At 38.5% G+C, this 21,986-nt stretch overlaps 1 protein-coding gene across 1 annotated transcript; it reads right to left on the bottom strand.

Moving 5' to 3' along the window:
• Positions 1-20,716: 20,716 nt before the first annotated feature.
• Positions 20,717-21,211, bottom strand: LOC116910977 (high mobility group protein B3-like). Its single transcript, XM_032914692.1, has one exon. It carries the CDS (start codon positions 21,209-21,211, stop codon positions 20,717-20,719), a length of 495 nt encoding a protein of 164 aa, XP_032770583.1.
• Positions 21,212-21,986: the final 775 nt, after the last annotated feature.

The raw sequence follows: 21,986 nt of genomic DNA on the forward strand, positions 1-21,986 counted from the left end.
ATACAATACTTTAAAGGGAACAAGTATGCTGTACATAAACAAAAATCAAGGTAGAATACAATTAGTGCTATAATTGGATAAGAAAGTGGAAAGATTGAATCTGACTATGGCAAGACTGAGAGACTTTGAAAGGGGTCCTTAAAGGATAAGCAGCACTTTGCTGGGCAAAAGAATTAAATAAAAAGCACTCCCAGCAGAGAAGTTAGCTTTCATGGGGAAAGTTGTAGATTGCCCAGGTGCTGGGAAGAAGGGCCTTGGAAAAGGGGGACAGCATAAGAACCTGCATTTGGGATCAAAACTCAATACGAGTTATGGGAATTACGGAGATTTCTAGCTTACTGTATCATTGAGGCTGCAGAGTGAGAACTTTTGAGCTTGGAGAGTAGATAGTGCCACATTTGTAAAGCTCTGCATGTCACACTGGGGACTTTAAATAAGAAAGAATTTGAATGGTTCATCCTGAAAAATGAGCCATCCTGGGGCATATTTTTGACAGTATTTGAAACTCCCCATCTTCCTCTCCAACACTGGTTCCACCAAGTAATGTCCTTTGGTGAGATGCTTCACGTAAGAGAGCACAATGTGAGCAGATGGGCTCACAATGTGTGACCGAGAAATTGAAACTTTCTCCATACTATCTTCTCCCAGGCTGACATTTGCATGGAGAGATCTGATGCAACTGACACCACAGAATTCAAAGAACCATGCATGAAACAGGCCTGATTCTCTCCAACTGACCAGACACTAATAACAAAGCAGAAATAAGCCTTAGCCATTGGAGTCCAGTATGGATTTCTGAGATTTTGTTTGTTTGTTTTGGCCATTGTAGTCCAGTCTGAGGCTTTTTAAAAAGCTGTACAATGTAGTAAAGCTTGGCTAATGATATTTTTTAAAAGAGGAATGCTTTTCATCACATAAAATTCTGATTACTTTTGAATTCAATTAGTTGTAAACAAAATTGTTAGATACACACACACATGGCCATTTTGAAAAATTGTCTCCCACATATGTGCCTGTATTTACTAATAGATTTTATTAAATATTCAACCAAGAAACATTTCTGTGCACCAAAAATCTCTCCTATGTGCCTCAGATCATGCATGGAAAAAGTAACTCAAAGGGGATCAAAAACGTGCATGTAAGCTTTATAATAAAAACCCCTTCAAGAAAATGTAGAGAAGAGCTTCCTGACTCCATAGTAAGCATTGTTCAAAAGCAGACGTGCCAAAGAAAATGTGGGTAATTTGTACTTTATTAAAGCTAAAACACTGGTGTGTCAAAGGGCACACCTGAGACAGTACAGCACCCATAGACAGGCAGAAACCACTTCACACCATATAATCTTGGAAGGAATTGATGCACATGACATAGAAGAGGCTGCTACAACACACACAGACACACACAAAAAATACCCCTTATAATTCTACTAAAAATGGGGTACAGAGCTAAACAAAGAATTCTCAACTGAGAAGTCCCAAAAAAAAATGATCAACATCCTTACTCATCAGGGAAATGCAAATCAAAACAACCCTGAGATTCCACCTCATACCAGTGAGAATGGCAAAGATCAAAAACTCAACTGGAAGCAGATGCTGGTGAGGATGTGGAAAAAGAAGAACACTCCTCCATTACTGGTGGGATTGCAAGCTGGAACAACCGCTCTGGAAATCTGTCTAGTGGTTCCTCAGAAAAACTAGTCATACTTGAGGACACCAGCTATACCACGCCTGGGCATATATTCAAAATGCTTCAACATAAACAAGAAAACATGCTCTACTATGTTCCTAACAGTCTTATTTATAATAGTCAGAAGTTGGAAACAACCCAGATGTCCTTCAACAAAAGAATGGATACAGAAAATGTGGTACATTTACACAATGGAGTACTACTCAGCTATTAAAAACAATAACTTAATGAAATTTTTAGGCAAATGGATGGAGCTGGAGTATATCATCCTCAGTGAGGTAACTCAGTCACAGATGTACATACATGGTATGGATATTAGCCCAAAAACTGAGAGTATTCAAGAAACAATTCACAGACCACATGTAGCTCAAGAAGGAAGAACAAAGTGTGGAAGCTTTGGTCCTTCTTAGAAAAGAGAACAAAATATTCATAGGAGGAAATACAGAAACAAAGAGTAGAACAAGGATTGAAGAAAAGGCCATCCAGAGACTGTCCCACCTGGGGATCCATCCCATACACAGCCACCAAACCCAGTAACTATTGCTGATGTCAAGAAGTGCTTGCTGACAAGAATCTGATATGGATGTCTCCTGAGAGTCTCTGCCAGAAACTTACTGATACAGTTGAGGATGCTTGCAGTTAACCATTGGACTGAGAACAGGGATCCCAATGGAGGAGTTATAGAAAATACTGAAGGAGCTGACGGGGTTTGCAACCCCATAGGAAGAACAACAATATCAACCAACCAGAACCCCCAGAGCTCCTGAGGACTAAACCACCAACCAATGAGTACCCATGGAGTGACCCATGGCTCCAACCACACATGTAGCAGAGGATGGCGTTTTCTGGCCTCAGTAGGAGGAGAAGTCCTTGGTCCTGTGAACGTTCATTTCCCCAGTGTAGGGGAATGCCAGGGAGTTGAGGTGGAAGTGGGTGAGTGGGAACGGGAACATCTTCATAGAAGCAGGGGAAGGGGAGGGAGCATGGGAGAGGGGGAGAAAGGGATTACATTTAAACTGTAAATACATAAAATATGCAATAAAAATTCAATAAAAAACTGAGCAAAGAGAAAAGATTCCTAAACAGAATTCATAATTTATATATATATATAATATAATATAAAATGAATTTTGAATATGTAATAAGAATTAATCATTCCAACTACCATGTATAAAAAAACACAATCTGTGTATCATATATATATATATATATATATATATATGCTAACATGCTTAAACAATCATTCTATGACATCATTCTATGATGTCATAGAATGTCACAGTATTGGAAATATATTTAGAGAAAAGGAAAATAAATATATAACAGTATTGACAAAATGCAGATAAATGAATCCATTGCATATTGACAGTGGTTTTGTAAAGTCATAAAACTATTGCAGAAAACAATATGGTGACTGCAGCAAAACAAAAAAAAAACAAAATTAAATACAAACCAAAAACACTAATTATTCTTAACATTATTCACAATAACCAAAAGACGAAAGCAACCCGCATGTCAATGGGAGTATAGAGAGATAAACATGGAGAGTAAAATATTATTGTGTCAAAGGTAAAAAAGAATTTTGAATATGTAATAAGAATTAATCATTCCAACTACCTCGTATAAAAAAAACACAGTCTGTGTATTTTATTTGCACTCTGTAAACCTATATTGGGCAAGTTTTGGAACTGTTCTAACTCATACTCCAGCCGTTTTTCCCTTGTTATTTGCCGTTTTTCCTGACCAGATGCTCAGGGTTCTCCTCTCATGATAGCTTCCTCCTCTTTCCATGTCCTTTCTTCTTCATCTTCTCTACCCGTGACCTCTAGTCAGGTAACTGAAGATCCACCTACCTCTACTGTCCAATCACAGGTTCTAACTTTTTATTGACCAATTAACTTGGGAAGCAAAGTTACATAGTATCACTTGGTGTACATGAAGATCTCCTCATCGGGGGCAACCAGGTCTTGGGGTACAGAAGGTAGCATTTGAATACAAGCATCATCAGACCAACCCACTACATGAATATATGTTACAATACAGATGAGCCTTCAACTCTGCATTTGAAGTGTCTGTGTTAGAAAAATCTGTAGATGGAAAACAGAAGCCAGGTCACCACAGCCTGAAGGGAGGCACACATGAAGAATTACCGTTTCCGACTTTCAGTTTGAAAGCATAGGGAATGTAGCAGATAGTACAGACAGCCACAAAGTTATGCATGTACTTAATGACACTCATGTCTGGACTTGAAATAGGTATGGTAAAGGCTCTGTTAAATATATTTACTACAACAAAAATTTATTGGAAAAATCACTTTATTCTCATTTTAAAAATACTTATACACATTTCTTTTAGAAAACACCCAAGAAGTCTTAATTGCCTTACCAAAAAAATCAAAATGTAAATTCTTACATATTCTCTTTTCATGTGGATTTAATTATTCTTGCAAATATAATTTTTACTCAGCATAATTTGACTGTAATTTCTATTTTTTATATTATTTTCCAATGAAAAAGAAATGATCAAACACAATTCTACACATCTCAACATTTTTCTGCATGCTTTCTTTTGCTCATTTTACCTTAGGAAATATTTTTTATTGACTTCCCTTTACAGAGTACTGCCTTCACAAAGCAGAACACACGTCTTAAATCACCTACAATTCTACTTTAGCACCTATCACAGTTCTAAATGTGTATTTAAAGGGTATTTATAATATTACTGAATAACTGGAGATTATTTTCCACTGAATTGCAAATTCTGTAAACAAACAGATATTTGTCCCAACAACACATGCCCAGCATGGTACCTAAAGCTTATTAAGTATTCCAATAAGTTCTTTTGCAAAAGGAATTCTTTTTTGGTTGTCTTTATGCAAATATTCTTGATCATGTTTTGTAGGAAAGACTTTATAGATTGATTTCTCACAATTACAAAAATGCATATTTAAAGATTATAGCAATAAATGTGAGAATATGTGAAAGATACTTAAGTTTTCACTTTCCAGGACAATGTCTACCTAGCCTTCCTTTCCATCAGACACTGGTAAGAACTTCTCTCCCTGCTCTCCAGTTTTCTAACTCTGAACTGTGGAAACACAGTTTTTATTGGATTTTTTAAATTGATATTTCAAATGTTATTCCCACGAAACGGTTTCCCATCCATAAGCCCTCTATCCCATCCCCCTCCCCTTTTTCTATGAAAGTGTTCCCCTTCCCCAACCATCCCATCTTCCTGACCTGAAATTCCCCTACACTAGGGGGTCCAGTCTTGGCAGGACCAATGACTTCTCCTTCCATTGGTCCCCAAAAAGGCCATCCTCTATTACATATACATCTGGAGCCATGGGTCTGTCCATGTGAACACTTTGGGTGGTGGTTTAGTCCCTGGGAGCTCTGAATGGTTAGTAATGTTGTTCTTATGGGGTTGCAACCTCTTCTATCCTTTCTCTAATTCCTCCAATGGGGGTCCTGTTCTTAGTTCAGTGGTTTGCTGCTGCATTCTCCTCTGTATTTGTCATGTTTTGTCTCTGTCTCTCAGGAAGCATCTATATCCAGTTCCTGTCAGCATGTCCTTCTTAGCTTCATCAATCTTATCTAGTCTTGGTGACTGTATATATTTGGGCTAGATCCCCAGGTGGGGCAATCTCTGAATGTCCTTGTCTTCACTCTCTGTTCCACAATTAGTCTCTGTATCTCCTCCTATTACTATTTTTGTTCCCACTTCTAGCAAGGACTGAAGCATCCACACTTTGGTCATTCTTCTTCTTGAGCTGCATGTGGTCTGTGGATTGTATCTTAAGTAATCCAAGCTTCTGGGCTAATATCACATTGTCACTGAGTATATCATGTGTGTGTGGGTTTTGTTTTGTTTTGTTTTGTGATTGGGTTACCTCAAGACAATATTTTCTAGTTCTATCCTTTTGCCTATGAGTTTTATGAAGTCATTGTTTTTAATCGCTGAATAGTACTCCATTGTGTAAATATACCACAATTTCTGTATCTATTCCTATGTTGAGGGACATCAGGGTTCTTTACAGCTTCTGGCTATTATAAATCAGGCTGCTATGAACATAGTGGAGCATGTGTCTTTGTTGTATGTTGGATCATCTTTTGGGTATACGCCCAGGAGTGGTATAGCTGGGTCCTCAGTTAGTACTACATTCAGTTTTATGAGGAATCTCCAGACTGATTTCCAGAGTGGTTGTACCAACTTGCCATTCCACCAAGAATGGAGTTGGGATTTTCATGGGAATTGCACTGAATCTGTAGATCGCTTTTGGCAAAATGGCCATTTTTACTATATTAATCCTGGCAATCCATGAGCATGGGAAGTCTTTCCATCTTCTGAGATCTTCTTCAATTTCTTTCTTCAGAAACTTGAAGTTCCTTTCATACAGATTTGTCACTTGCTTGGTTAGAATCACACCAAGGTACTTTATGTTATTTGTGACTATTGTGAATAGTGTAATTTCCCTAATTCCTTTCTCAACCTATTCATCCTTTGAGTAGAGGAAGACTATTGATTTGTTTGAGTTAATTTGCTCAGGACTTCCAAAGAGATCTGTACTTCCAGAGTTCCCCTATTGGTGCAGGAGGCAAGGGAGGCCTATCTGATTGACCTTTCTGAAGATACCACCTGTGTGCTATTCATGCCAAAAATGTAACAATAATGCAGAAAGATATCCAGCCAGCACATCGCATAAAAGGAGAATGTGCTTAAGAATCCACTATGAGAGCAAACATTTCATTCTTAAAAAATTTCTTTTGTCCCTCTTCTTCCTCTTTTCTGTAGTTCTGAATGTTAGATTTTTTTTCACAATGAGTCAAAAGTATCTAAGTATAGGATTGTGAATGGAAACATTAGGGACAGAATCAGGTATTGGTAACTTCTAACTCTCATCTGTGTGTAAATTTTAATATGAGTGTAAGATGTAAAGCATTGATGTAAGCAAAAATATTTCAGTGAACACATCTCAACAGTTCAACTTCATAACAATTATAAATAAACCTCTAAAAATTTTCTGGACAATACCAACATTTAGAATTTTCTTTTTTTTTTATTCTCCATCTTTATTAACTTGGGTATTTCTTATTTACATTTCAATTGTTATTCCGTTTCCCGGTTTCAGGGCCAACATCCCCCTAGCTCCCCCCTCCCTTTCTATATGGGTGTTCCCCTCCCCACCCTCCCCCCATTGCCGCCCTTCCCCCAACAATCACATTCACTGGGGGTTCAGTCTTGGCAGGACCAAGGGCTTCCCCTTCCACTGGTGCTCTTCCTAGGCTATTCATTGCTACCTATGAGGTCAGAGTCCAGGGTCAGTCCATGTATAGTCTTTGGGTAGTGGCTTAGTCCCTGGAAGCTCTGGTTGCTTGGCATTGTTGTTCATTTGGGGTCTCGAGCCCCTTCAGGCTCTTCCAGTTCTTTCTCTGATTCCTTCCACTGGGGTCCTGTTCTCAGTTCAATGATTTGCTGCTGGCATTCATCTATGTACTTGCTGTATTCTGGCTGTGTCTCTCAGGACAGATCTACATCCGGTTCCTATCAGCCTGCACTTCTTTGCTTCATCCATCTTGTCTAATTGGGTGGCTATATATGTATGGGCCACATGTGGGGCAGGCTCTGAATGGGTGTTCCTTCTGGCTCTGTTCTAAACTTTGCCTCCCTATTCCCTGCCAAAGGTATTCTTGTTCCCCTTTTAAAGCAGGAGTGAAGCATTCACATTTTGGTCATCCTTCTTGAGTTTCATGTGTTCTGTGCATCTAGGGTAATTCAAGCATTTGGGTTAATAGCCACTTATCAATGAGTGCATACCATGTGGGTTTTTCTCTGATTGGGTTACCTCACTCAGGATGATATTTTCCAGTTCCATCCATTTGCCTATGAATTTCATAAAGTCAGAGCTAAACAAAGAATTCACAGCTACGGGGTTGGGGATTTAGCTCAGTGGTAGAGTACTTGCCTAGCATGCACAAGGCCCCTGAGTTCGGGTCCCCAGCTCGAAAAAAAAAAAAAAAAAAAAAAAGAATTCACAGCTGAGGAATATTGAATTGCTGAGAAACACCTAAAGAAATGTTCAACATCTTTATTCATAAGGGAAATGCAAATCAAAACAACCCTGAGATTTCACCTCACACCAATCAGAATGGCTAAGATCAAAAATGCAGGTGACAGCAGATGCTGGCGAGGATGTGGAGAAAGAGGAACACTCCTCCATTGTTGGTGGGATTGCAGACTGGTCCAACCATTCTGGAAATCAATCTGGAGGTTCCTCAGAAAATTGGACATTGAACTACCTGAGGACCCAGCTATACCTCTCTTGGGCATATACCCAAAAGATGCCCCAACATATAACAAAGACACATGCTTCACTATGTTCATAGCAGCCTTATTTATAATATCCAGAAGCTGGAAAGAACCCAGATGCCCTTCGACAGAGGAATGGATACAGAAAATGTGGTATGTTTAGGATTTTCTAACATAAGTAAATTTCTTATTGAGGGCAACTAAGTGATACTTGTTGCATTCTTATCATAACTATATTCCATCCATTTACTGTAGTTTTCTAACTGAATTGTCCTGCATGCATGTACCTATTTATTTTTATTTTTTATTAATCACTTTGTTTATATTTTAAATGAGAGCCCCTTTTTTAGTCTCCACTCCACAAACACCCCACCCCATCACCCTGTTCTTTGCCACTAAGAGAGTGCCTCCCCCATCCACTCCTGCCTCACCCCTCTATCATTCCCTTTCTTTGAGGCATCACACCTCCACAGGATCAAATACCTTCCCTCTAACTGATGCCAGATGATGCAGTCAAGAAGGAAGGCCAAAATGTGAATGCTTCAAACACACTTAGAAGGGGCAACAAAATAATCAGAGGAAGCAGAGGGAGGGAGGGATCTGTGTGGGACATGGAAGGAGGAGGAAAGAAAGGGGTAGGAACAGGTATCGGAAGGGACAGTAGAGATTTCCAAAGGACCAGGAGAATGAATGGAAATAAAAAGCAGAGGGGAGTGGGGAACTGCAGGAACCACTAGAAAGCCAGGGATGCAAGAGGCTCCCCGGACCCAATGGGGTTGACATTAACCAAAATACTCAACGACAGGGACAGAACCTGAAGAGACCACCTCAAGTAGATAGACATGGCCTCCAGTGGAGGGATGGGGCTACCCACCAATCTAAAAAATTCTCAACTGGAATTGTCCCTGTCTAAAGGAAATGCAGGGACAAAAATGAAGCAGAAGCTGAAGGAACGGTCATCCAGAGACTACCCTACCTTAGGATCCATCCCATAAACAGACATCAAACTCCAACACTATTGCTGATGCCAAGATGCACTTACAGACTACAGCCTGGTAAGGCTGTCCTCTGAGAGGCTCTGACAGCACATGACTAAGACAGATACAGATACTCACAACCAACCATTGGACTGTGCCCAGGGACCACAACAGAGAAGTTAGGAGAAGGGCTGAAGGAGCTGAAGGGGATAAAACTAACAATAGTATCAATTAACTGTACCCCTCTGCTTGGGCAGACAGAACATAGAGTAGAGAATGGGATGGGAAAGTGCAATCTGAGGCTCAGGACAGCCAGAGTTGGCTCAGGGATCCCCAGACCTCTGAAGAGGCTGGATCTATGGAGTTCTCAGGCTTTTGGACACTCAGACAACACTGGAATTCAAGAATGAGATGAGAATGTGGGTCTGAGGGACTGGAACTAGCCCTGTGCTGGAGAGGGTGGAAGAGAGGGGGAACCTCAGTCTGGTCCCACAGGCAGTGGCAGGCTTAGTGGTGGTGGTAGCTGGGAATACCGGCCTTCTGCAGGAGATTAGACACTGGTTCTATAGGCAAAGACCTTCTCAGGGTCTCCAAAGTCTACCTTACACACTCCACTTCCCTACAAACGAGTCCATAAAAACACTTCAGAGGGATATTGTGTTATTTTACTATAATCAGAGAAGTTCATTCAAAAGTCTGATACAAGTTACCCTAATCCCATCGCCCACCTTGATCTATGTTTGATGAAAGGTAGAACATAATGTACACATGGGAAAGTGAATGAAAAAAATGAAAACAAAACCCAAACCAAACAACCAAAAAAAAAAAAGCCCACATCACTCTGAAGTGGAAACACAAAGGTTCTTTGGAAAGTCAGTAGTACTGGAAGGTGTTTTGTTAGGGCAAACATGTGAAGGAGAGTTTTCCTGAAGCAGACACAGGTAGAGGACTAAGGCAGACTCATGAAGAAGAAATGTGAAGCAGACACATTTATGAAAGGAAACGTGGTGAAAGATTCTCTGCTAACCACATACCTTACATTGCATAGTTGAGATATATTTGTTGGTACTCAATAGAGAAACATACCAAAAACTTGTGGTGGTCTGCTGCAGTTTCTTGCTGCTTCCATGGACTCGAGTTGATTGGCAGAATTGTATCAACTGGCACAGATGCACATACTGAGGCAAGACACATGCTGAGATGAGACACTTGGAGGATATATGATATTTGGAGGGTATAAATAAGACTCCACCAAGTGACAGAAACAGAGCTTGGCTTGCTGATACAGCTAGCTGCACAATGTTTGTGGGTCTCTCATCTTTGCTAATCTTTGCTTCCCTGAGATAGGCACAGCTTAGAACTTCACCTGGTGTTCTGGTTGGGCCCTCCTGTTGACTTGAGCTGAGGCTGAGGCCTGGCTGTCTTTGCTAGGTTGTGTCATTGCTCTTGCTATCGTGATTCTGATGGTGTTGACTGCTACTGTATCTGTGAAGTGTTTGTGAGTGGATCAAGTTGCCCTCTGCAGATCTATAAATTGAACATGATTTCCAGACAACACAGACATGAGGTTGCTCTAAAAAGTTTTCTAAACAGGTCCCTTTTCCCTGTATCCTCTTTCACACTACCTCTGAATTGGGTGGTGGGATAAATGCAGGTTAAAGTGTTCAAGAACAGTCTTTAAAAGTAGACATTGAAAAAATTAAAGTTACAGAACTTATATCTGCAGAGGAAAGAAGTTAAGAGTTCCAGTTAGCATAGACAATCTCACAATTACTTGGTATGACTTGAATAATCCATGGTAATGATAACGCCATTTCTCCTCTCATCTATTTCTAAAGGCATGTGAAACTATTTGCAGCACTATTACAGTTGCCCTATTGTTGACAAAAAAAATTTCCAATAGTTTGACACAAAGTTCTCTGATTATTTGATATTCAATTCTTCCCTTCCCTCTATCTGTTTGTAAAAATACCAGTGGGCAATTGAACATACTGGCAACAGTACAGACAATAGTCTGAAGAAAGGAAGATATTACCAGAGAGAAACTGACCACCACAAAAACCAACAATCAATGATGGAAAGTCTGTCATTAGAAGATAGATACAGAACATTCCCAGCATCAAAGGTGAGGAGGCCACAATAACTGCCCCAACACTAGGAGTAACTAGGACCCCCAGAATCCATGGACACAGGAAGCCTCACCCAGCCAGTGTCTCAGGTTCCCTTCCACTCTGAATCAGTGCCCTAGCAGACCCTGGGTGCTGGCTACAACACCCAGAGGAACCAACTCCCAGGTGCTCTGAAACACTCAGGATCACAGGAGAGGCTACAACATCTGCCCCAACAGCTACCCTAATACCCAGAATACTGGGTCCCCTGGGATGTAGGGATGCAAGAACCACCACCCAGCCAGGGACATGGGTTCCTTCTGGTGTGAACCCGTGTCCTGAGCAGACCTTGGGTGCTGGCTTTACACCAACTACCACAAATACCAAAGGAAGCCAGATTCTCTAACACGCCCAGGACCAGAGGTGCTCTGAAATGCCAAGGGTCACAGGATCACAGGATCACAGAGGAAGCTTGAATCCCAGGATATCAGACACAACCAAGATGTCAGGATCACAGAATAAGAGAATCATAGGAACACAGAGATAAGTGAACTCTGAGGAATTCTGATACAACCAGAATCACAAAAGGGACAGGCTGTAGTCAAAGTCAGAAATGGCAAATAACACTAGAGATAACCAGATGGCAAGACCCAAGCAGAACATAAGCAATAGAAATCAAGGCTACTTGGTATCATCAGGACCCAGTTTTCCCACTACAACATGTCTTGGATACTCCATCACACTGGCAAAGCAAGACTTGGATTTAAAATCATATCTCGTGATGATGATAGAGAACTTTAGAAAGAACATAAATACTCCCTTAAGGAAATACAAGAGAATAGAGATAGACAGATAGAAGCCCTTAAAGAGGAAACAGAAAATTCCCTTAAAGAATCACACAAGGAATTGAAGGAATTGTACAAAAATATCCAGAATTTAAAATTGAAAGTAGAAACAATAAAAAAAATCACAAAGGGAGACAAATTTGGAGATAGAAAATCTAGAAAAGAGACCAGGAATCACAGATGCAAGTATCACCAACAGAATACAAGAAATAGAAGAGAAAAATCTCAGGTGCAGAACATACCATAGAAAACATTAGCACAAAGTCGTGAAAATGAAAAATGCAAAAAAAAAATCCAAGAAATCCAGGACACAATGATAAGATCAAACCTAAAAAATGCTAGGTATAAAGAAAATTGGATTCCCAATTTAAAGGGCCAGTAAATATCTTAACAAAATTATGAAAGAAAACTTCCCTAATAAAAGGAAGAGATGCCCATAGAACATACAAGAAGCCCTAAAGAACTTCATATAGATTGTAACAGAGAAAACTCCTTCTTTCCATAAAAAATAAAATACAAAATGCAAAAGAACAAAAAAGAATATTAAAACAGTAAGAGGAAAAGGGTCAAGTAACATATAAAGGCAGACCTATCAGAATTTCTGAACTTTTACCAGAACTATGAAAGCCAGAAGATTCTGGGCAGATATCCTTACAGACCCCTAAAGGAACATAAATGCCAGCCCAACAAAACTCTGAATAATCACAGATGGGAAAGCAAAAGATATTACATGGCAAACCAATCTGCCAAATTTCTATCACAAATCAGCCCTACAAAGGATAATGAGATGAAACTCCAACAAAAGGAGAAACTATACCCAGAAAAAAAGTAAAAAAGTGATTGTCTTTCAACAAATCCAAAAAGAATATAGATACAAACATAATTCCATCTCTAACAACAAAAATAACAGAAAGCAGCAATCACTTTTCCTTAATATCTTTTAACATCACTCAATTCCCAATCTCTAACAGGACCAAAAGTGACAAGACAGTCACTACTACAGAGAAAAAGGCTAAATTTTTTTAAAAGCACATGGTTCAATAAACAAGCTGACATAGCCACTCTAACATCAACAAATTGACTTCAGCAAAAGTTATCAAGAAATACAAAAGAGGACATTTATCATCAAAGAAAAAAATCTTTGGGTGATTAAATTCTGAATATCTATACTCAAATGCAAGTGCACCCACATTCATAAAGAAATTTCACTAAAACTCAAAGCACACATAGCAACTCACACAATAATAGTGGGAGACTAACTTCTAACTCTCATCAACAGAGAGATCATGAAATAGAAACTAAACAGAGATAGTGAAACTTACAAGAAGTTATGAACAAGAATTTACTTGTATCTATAGAACATTTTCATCTAAGAAAATACCTTCTCAGCACCCATGGTACCTTTTCCCAAAATTGACCATATAATTGGTCACAAAAACAGGCCTCAACAGATACAAGAAGATTGAAGTAATCACATATGTCCTATCAGATCACCACAGTCTAAGGCTGGTCTTCAGTAACAACAAAACAACAAGCCCACACATACACATGGAAGCTGAACCATCTATTCAATGACAATTTGGTCAAGGAAGGCATAAAGAATAAAATTACAGACTTTTTAGAATTTAATGAAAATGAAGGGACAGTATACCTAAACTTATGGATACAAACAAGCAGTATAAAAAGGACAACACATACCTCTGATTCCTTAAAAAAACAAATGGAGAGGAGGATAAGGCATACATTAACAGATCAACAGGTCATCTGAAAGCTCCAGAACAAAAAGAAGCAACTACACAAGAGGTAGGCAGCAAAAAATCAAACTCAGGGCTGAAATTAAATATGTAAAAACAAAAGAACTATACAAAAGAATCAACAAAACCAGTAAATCAACAACATAGATAAACCTTAGCCAGACTAACAAGAAGAGGCACATAGAAAGTATACAAATTAATGAAATCAGAAATGAAAAAGGGAGACATAGCAAAGAAATTGAGGAAAGTTAAAAAAATATATCAAATCCTGTACAAAGCCTATACTCAATAAAACTAGAAAATCTGGAAAATGCAATTTTCTACACTGATACAGGTACCAAGTTAAATCAGGATCAGATAAACAATATAAATTGTCCTGCTTTAAAAATAAATAGAAGTAATCATTAAGTTTCCCAGCAAAAAGAAGCCTAAGACCAGACAAATTTAGTGTGCAGAAATTCTACAAAAGAATCTTCAGAAAGGACTTAATACTAATACTCAAACTATTCCACAAAAATAAAACAGAGGAAACACTTTACCCAATTTGTTCTATAAAAGCCAAATTTTTGACACTAAACACACAAGACCCAATAAAGAAAGGTGCTTTCAGACCAATTTCCTTTATGAACATCAATTTAAAATACTCAATAAAATTCTCTAAACTTAATCAAGAACACATCAAAAATGATCATCCATCATGATCAAAGAAGGCTTCATCAGGGATGGGGATGGTTCAATATCTAGAAATCCGTAGCGTAACCCACTATAAACAAACAGAGAAAAAAAAACATAATCATCTCATTAGATGCTAGAAAGCATTTGACAAAAAGTCAACATCCTTCAGGTTAAAAGTCTTGGAAAGATCAGAATTCAAGGCCCATATCTAAACATAGTAAAAGCAACAATACAGCAAACCCATAGACAACATCAAACTAATTGGAGAGAATTTAGACCAATCCCACTAAATCAGGGGAATAGATAATGCCTTCTCTCTCTCCCTCCCTGCCTTTTAATATAGTATTCAAGTCCCTATCAAAGCAATTAGACACCAAAAGGGTGTCAAAAGGGATACAAAAGGGAAAAGAAAAACCAACATATCACTATTTGCATATGATATGATACTACACATAACTTACCCAAAAATTTCCTGAGAAGTCCTAAACCTGATAAACAACTTTGTAAGTTTTCGGGTATAAAATTGACTCAAACAAGAGTCATAGACTTCCTCTACACCAAGGATAAATAGGCTGAAAAGAAATTAGGAAATGACACTTCACAATAGTCACAAATAACATAAAAAACTTGGTATGTGATTCTAACCAAGCAAAGAAAGATCTATGACAAGAACACAAGTCTCTGAAGAAAGAAATTGAAAGATCTCAGCAGATGGAAAAGACTTTCCATGTTCATGGTTTAGCGGGACTAATATAGTAAAAATGGCCATTTTGCCAAAAAGCAATCTACAGATTCAATGCAATTCCAAAAAATCCAACTCAATTCTTCATAGATTTAGAAAAAGAAATTTGCAAATTCATTTAGAATAACAAAAACCCAGGATGGTGAAAATATCTCAACAGTAAAAGAACTGCTGAATCACCATCCTGACCTCAAACAGTATTACAGAGCAATACAGTAAAAACTCAATGGTATTAGTACAGAAAGGCAGGTGTGATGAATGGAATAAATTAAGACCCAAAAATGAACTCAAACACCTATGGTCTTGATCTTTGACAAAGAAGGCTAAAACTATCCAGTGGGAAGAGATAGCATTTTCAACAAATGGTGCTGATTCAACTGGTGGTCAGCATGTGAAAAATACAAACTGATATTTCTTACTTCCCTTGTATAAAGCTCAAGCCCAAGTGGATCAGGATCTCCATAAAACTTTATACTTGGAAACTAATAGAAGAAAGGGAGGAATACTGCGAATATAGGCATAAGGCAGAAATTTTCCTGAACAAAACACCAATGGTTCATGCTCTAAGATCCAAAGTCAACAAATAGGACTTTATAAAATTACAAAGCTTCTGTAAGGCAAAGGACATTGTCAATAGGACAAATGGCAACCAACAGATTCAGAAAAGATTTTTACCAACCCTATATCTGATAGAGAGCTAATATCCAATATATAAAAGGAATCAAGAAGTTAGTCTCCAGAGAATCAAATAACCCTATTAAAAATGGGATACAGAGCTAAACAAAGAATTCTCAGCTGAGGAATATCGAATGGCTGAGAAGCACCTAAAGAAATGTTCAACATCCTTAGTCATTAAGGAAATGCAAATTAGAACAATCTTGAGATTCTACTTCATACCAGTAAGAATGGCTAAGATAAAAAATCTCAGGTGACAGTAGATGCTAGTGACGATGTGGAGGAAGAGAAACATTCCTCCATTGCTGGTAGGATTGCAAGCTGGTTCAACCACTATGGAAATCAGTCTGGAGGTTCCTCAGAAAATTTGACATAGTATGACCTGAGGACCCACCTATACCTCTTCTGGGCATATACCCAAAAGATGATTCAACATATAACAAGGACACATGTTCCACTATGTTCACTGCAGCCTTATTTATAAGAGCCATAAGCTGAAAACAACCTAGATGTCCTTCATCAGAGGAATGGATACAGAAAATGTGGTACATTTACACAATGGAGTACTACTCAGGTATTAAAAACAATGACTTCCTAAAATTATTAGGCAAATGGATGGAACTAGAAAATACTTTCCTGGATGGGTTAACCCAATCACAAAAGAACACACATGATATGTTCTCACTGATAAGGGGATATTATTCCAAACTTAGAATACCCAAGGTACAATTTACAGACCACATAAAGGTCAAGAAGAAGAAAGACAAAAGTGTAGAAGGAAAGGCCATCCAAAGACTGCCACACATGGTGATCCATCCCACATACAGTACCAAACCCAGTCATTATTGGGGATGCCATTGTTGCATGCTGACAGGAGCCTGATATAGAGGTTCCTGAGAGGCTCTGCCAGAGCCTGACAAATATCAATGGTAGTCAACCCTTGGACTGAGAATGAGGTCCCCAATGAAGGAGATAGAGAAAGGACAGAGGTAACTGACAGGGTTTGTAACCCCAAAGAAAGAAAAACAATATCTAACAACTATGCACCCTAGAGCTCCCAGGGACTAAACCACCAACCAAAGAGTACGCACAGAGCAACTCATGGCTCCAGCTGCATATGTAACATAGGATGGGCTTTTTTAGGCAACAATGGGTGGAGAACCCCTTGGTCCTGTCAAGGCTTGATGCCCCAGTATAGGGGAATGCCAGTGCGGGGAGGCAGAAGGGAGAGTGTTGGTGGATGGAGGAGCACCCTCATGGCAGCAAGAGGGTAGGACAGGATAGGGTGATTCCAGAGGGGAAATCAGGAAATGAGATAACATATGAAATGTAAATGAAAAATATTCAATAAAATGAAAGTGTACATACAAAAAGACACTAGTAGGAACCTCATGTGAGAAAGACAGAAAAGTTAAAAATAGTTCTGTGTGGCTGTATAGAGAGAAATATTGTGAAAAGGTGAATGAATGAGTATCATTAAAAGCAAACCAGAATACCATACAAACAATTTACAGTTCTTCAGAGCGGGGAATCTGTAAATACTTCAGAAAAATTCTGTTGAGAAATCAATAAAGAAACTGTTATCCTTTAAAATAATAATAAAAGATGATGTAGAATCATTTGTCTATCCATATGGCAAAAATAAAACATGAATTTCAAACACACCTATACTTTACATGGACACTAATTCTACTGAGCAATCTTTTAAAAGTTTGAGAACATCTTCATGCTCTTGAGATATAAAGAGTTTTAAAATTTTTATTTATTATTATTGTATGTATATGATGTGAATTAGCATATATTTCACGACACATATGTGGAGGTCAGAAGATATCTCTATGAAAACTCTCCTTCCACAATTTCACAGGAATTGAACTCAAGTCACCAAACCTGCGTCAATGTGTTTACCCACTGAGCAATTCTGCCACCCCCAACAAAGATTTCTTAAGGAGAATACAGGGAGAAACTCATGAATATGGACCCTTCTTAGATGAAAACCTTGGTGTGGAATGGGAGAAAAGTAATTTCTATCTCTATGCCCAGCCAAGGTGTACACTTGAGACATACAATCTGTACATGTCCCGCACCTATTAAACAAGGTTCTATACTTAAAATGGTCAGCTTCCTGATTTGCCTGGTAGCTTAGGTCTGCTGATTTTGTAAAGATTAGGGATGCTACATGCTTGGTGTTTCCTCACATATATGTCCGAATTGTGGTATAACATGTATGACATATGTATGATATAATATTGCAATGTAAATTTCTCATAGATATTAGTAGTCTGTTAAATACTGAATTGAATATTTATATTTATAGCCAAGATTCTTTGAAAAGACTGAGTAAATGTTTCCTTATAAAATTTTTTATAGCATACATCATTTCAGACATGAATTATTATAAAACATTGTGATTAGCAATATGTTAGCTGTCAGAAATTTAGATATTATTTCGAATGATTTTAATAAATGTAAATTTTGGACATAAATCAAGAATTAAAATCTTATTATGTTATTTTAATATTAACATTGTTTAGTTCTCTAGTCAGATATTAAAAATAAATTAAAAGAAATTTTCTCATTGTTCCATTAAGTACCATAGAAGTTTTATTTTACTCAATACATCTGAATTTTTCAAATTATCTTCTTAAATTTATAAAGAATGACAATGGATGTTCTGAATTGATGAAATATTTTATTTATTTTACATTTTGTGATAATTCTATCTAAAAATAGTTATTTTCAACTAATTAAATTTCGCGAGTAGCTGTTTCTTAGTTTTTATTCTTTAAAAAAAATCAAAACTTTAACTCAAAGAAACATTTGCAAGATGTTATGATTTAGTTGAAATGTTAAAAAATAAACAAACAATAAAACAAAACAAAAACATTTCATAGAAGGAATTTTAAAAAATATGTTGAAGCTGTTACAAATTACTTCATACAGTATCTGGCTATTTAATAGCTGTGCAGACATATGACATAGGTAACAATGAGAAGCATTTTTATTCAGGTCTATCCTGTGCCTGCCTTCCTTTCAGAATTAATGACCAGGAAGTAAGCAGAGAAAAGCTCATTCATCCCAAAGTTTACATTTCATAGGACAGAAACAATGAAAGGACAAGCCTGTAGTATAATGGAGAGCTTCTGAGGAATTAGCTGAGCTGGAAGATGGTAGGCAGTAGTGAACAGGAGTCTGAATCACAGAAGAGATGTGTCTGAGTTTGACAGCAGCCATAGCGGAGGATCACAAACTGAATTACTTTGCAGAAAAAATCCAGTTGTCTCATGAAGTTACAAATGGGAGGCCACGGCACCTGTGGATTTGGCATCTTCTCTCCTAGGAGCTGAGAGAGTATTCACCTCACCCTACCCTTCACATCTGATAGCTTGCCAAACATTTTGGCATTCTCTGTAGAAGCATCCTCTATCTTGGTCACATTTCCAGTGCTGTTACCCAGCCAGTGTCTGTCTCTTTGTTCCACTTTTCCTTGCTGACATTCCGACATTGGGCTTTTACCTCTAGAACTGTGAAGCACCTACACAGGCTACCTATGGCTACCCAACCTCTTCCATGTCTACTGTACCAGTAGCCAAAACTCCAAGCTTTATCAATTCTGAAGATGCCTGCTTTTTGACATATGGAAACATTTTATCATGAAAAGAATAAAATTTTCTTTGGGAGACATTGTGTTTATAGTTTGACTGTCCAAACCTATAAATGCTAGCCATTGTATTTAGACTACACAGTCATCCATTTCCTGTATACCTCATATCCTCTCTCTCTCCCTCTCCCTCTCCTTCTCCCCTCCCTCCCTCCCTTCCTCCTCTTCCCCCCTCTCCCCCTCTCTCCCCTCTGTCTCCCCCCCCCCCTCCATCTCACCCCTTTCCCCTCTCCCCTCTCCCCTCTGCCCCCTCTCTCTTTCCCTGTCTTAAGCAACCCAGAAACTCTCTATTCATGGATATTGTGTTCATGGATATTGTGATTACAATGTGAAATAAAATACATGTCCTGTATCTCCCAGTTTCATTTTACTAGATAGTGCTGCTGTACTTTAACCAAGACTTTCTTTTTAAATGCAATACTGTTTATTTAACTTCAAAATCATTTCACCATTCTAAACAGATAAAAAAAATAGCAGAATGCTGCAAATTGCAACAGAGGGTTCGTGAACTTCCATGGATGCAGTAGTTCTTCGCTTTCTGACAATTATGCATTCTACAGTTTCTTTAAAAAGTTTAAAATCTACTCCACTTAACAAAAAAAAAAAAAAAACCCTCCAACAAACACTTCTCATGCCAGCTGACCTGCCCGCGACATCCCGTCACCACAATGAAGAATGTCAGCAGAATCCTATGGCACTATATACAAAAACAAGACAACCCAAAGCTAAATGGATGCCCACTGCAGTATCACCTCACCTCACAGTGCACACCCTGAGCTACGGCTCCCTCCAAACGGCATCTTCCTCTCACAGCCATCATGCCAAACAATGAGCATCAAGAATTTGTCTGTGTTGTATTGTTCTCTTTACAAACTATACATATGTACAATTGACAACTCTGGATTGGTAGCCAACAGCCATAGGGTTAACACTACCTTATGGTTGAGAATCAAATGCCTGAAACATCTTCAAATGCCTTGTCATGCCAACAGCAAAGTGCACTGAGTGAGGAGGACATGAGAGTGCCTTTTCATTTTAAAAATGTTTGGAGCTATGCACTACTTTGATACAGTTTCAGGGGTGCTGTGGACATTCACGTCCACTTCATGCAAACCACTGACACTTTAAGAAACTACAGTACGGTAGCAATCAAATTTTGTAATTAAACATAACAAGGGCAATAAACAGGGCTCATTTAAGAGATATGTCAATCACAGTGCTCTCTAACATATACACAAGGAGACAGAGTTTTTATTCATGTTCCTCATCTTCCTTGTCTTTTTCCTATTTCTCCTCCTCCTCTGCTTCCACCTTTTTCTGGGCAGCATTAGCAGGACCCTTGGCATCATCAAACTTCCCTTCAGACTTGTAGTTAGCAGCATCCTTCTCATACTTCGCCCTCAGCTTTGCTGACTTGGTAATGTAAGCTGGCTTTTCACTGTGACTTAAGTTATTCCACATCTCACCGAGCTTTTTTACCACATCTCCAAATGAGATGCTACAGTTTGTGGATTTGATCTTGGGGCAGAATTTGGAGCAGAATAAGAAAAATCCAGACAGAGTTCTTTTGGGTGCATTCAGGTCCTTCTTCTTGCCTCCTTTAACTGGTCCATAATCTTTCATCTCATGGAGGTAGCTAGCACAAGACTGGAGCGCACTGAGCCACGTACCATGCCCTGAGCTGCTCAGACTAGTGAACAATACAGTCAAGGTGGCTAAAGATGATTCCAAGAAACCAAAGGGCAAGACGTCTGCTTTTATGCCTTCTTCTGCAGACATGCATGAAAGAACATTAAGAATAAAATCCCAGATGCTCTAGTCAATTTTGCAGAGTTTTCCAAGAAGTACTCTGAGAGGAAGAAGACAATGTCTAGCAGAGAGAAATCAAAGTTTGATGAAATGGCAAAGTCACATAAAGTGCACAAAGACTTTTTTAAATGTTTCATATTAGCATATATTAATATATTAATACATATACATGTATGTGTATGTATATAAAATAGACCCTGATAGGACACTCTCATGTATATACATAATATATTTGTATCATCGTCACCCCTGTTACCCTTTCTTTTCCTCTTCCTTATCCCTCTAATCCCCTTCCTCCCTTTCCAATTAGCCCCTACTCTTTCTTTTTGTTTTTGTGGGGACCAGAGAGTTTCATAAGGGTATTTTGCAAGGACATAGGTGTCGGGCCTAGGCTAAAGAAAGAGCCTCTGTTTTCTGCATTGACCAATAACTTGATATAAATCTCCAGGGTGTTCTGATGCTAACTTGATGTGTCCTATTGACCAACTACAACACAGAATAAATAACTTTGCTTCCCCTTTTGCTAAAATACTAGGAGAAGAGGTTACAATGACTGCTACAAATTCAAAAACCAGAAGATTTCCTCTGCTGCTTTAGCGTCAACTATCTAAAACTGATCACTAATGGTGCTAAACTTAAAGTTCCTTCCATGTTATTTTCATGGCATTTACCTTGGCCCCAAGGCAAGTTGGGAATTTGAGCATCCTTTACATTACATTCAGGCAGTCACTTTTCTGACATAGAG

Source organism: Rattus rattus, chromosome 10 (assembly GCF_011064425.1).
Source record: "Rattus rattus isolate New Zealand chromosome 10, Rrattus_CSIRO_v1, whole genome shotgun sequence".
Classification (NCBI taxonomy): domain Eukaryota; kingdom Metazoa; phylum Chordata; class Mammalia; order Rodentia; family Muridae; genus Rattus; species Rattus rattus.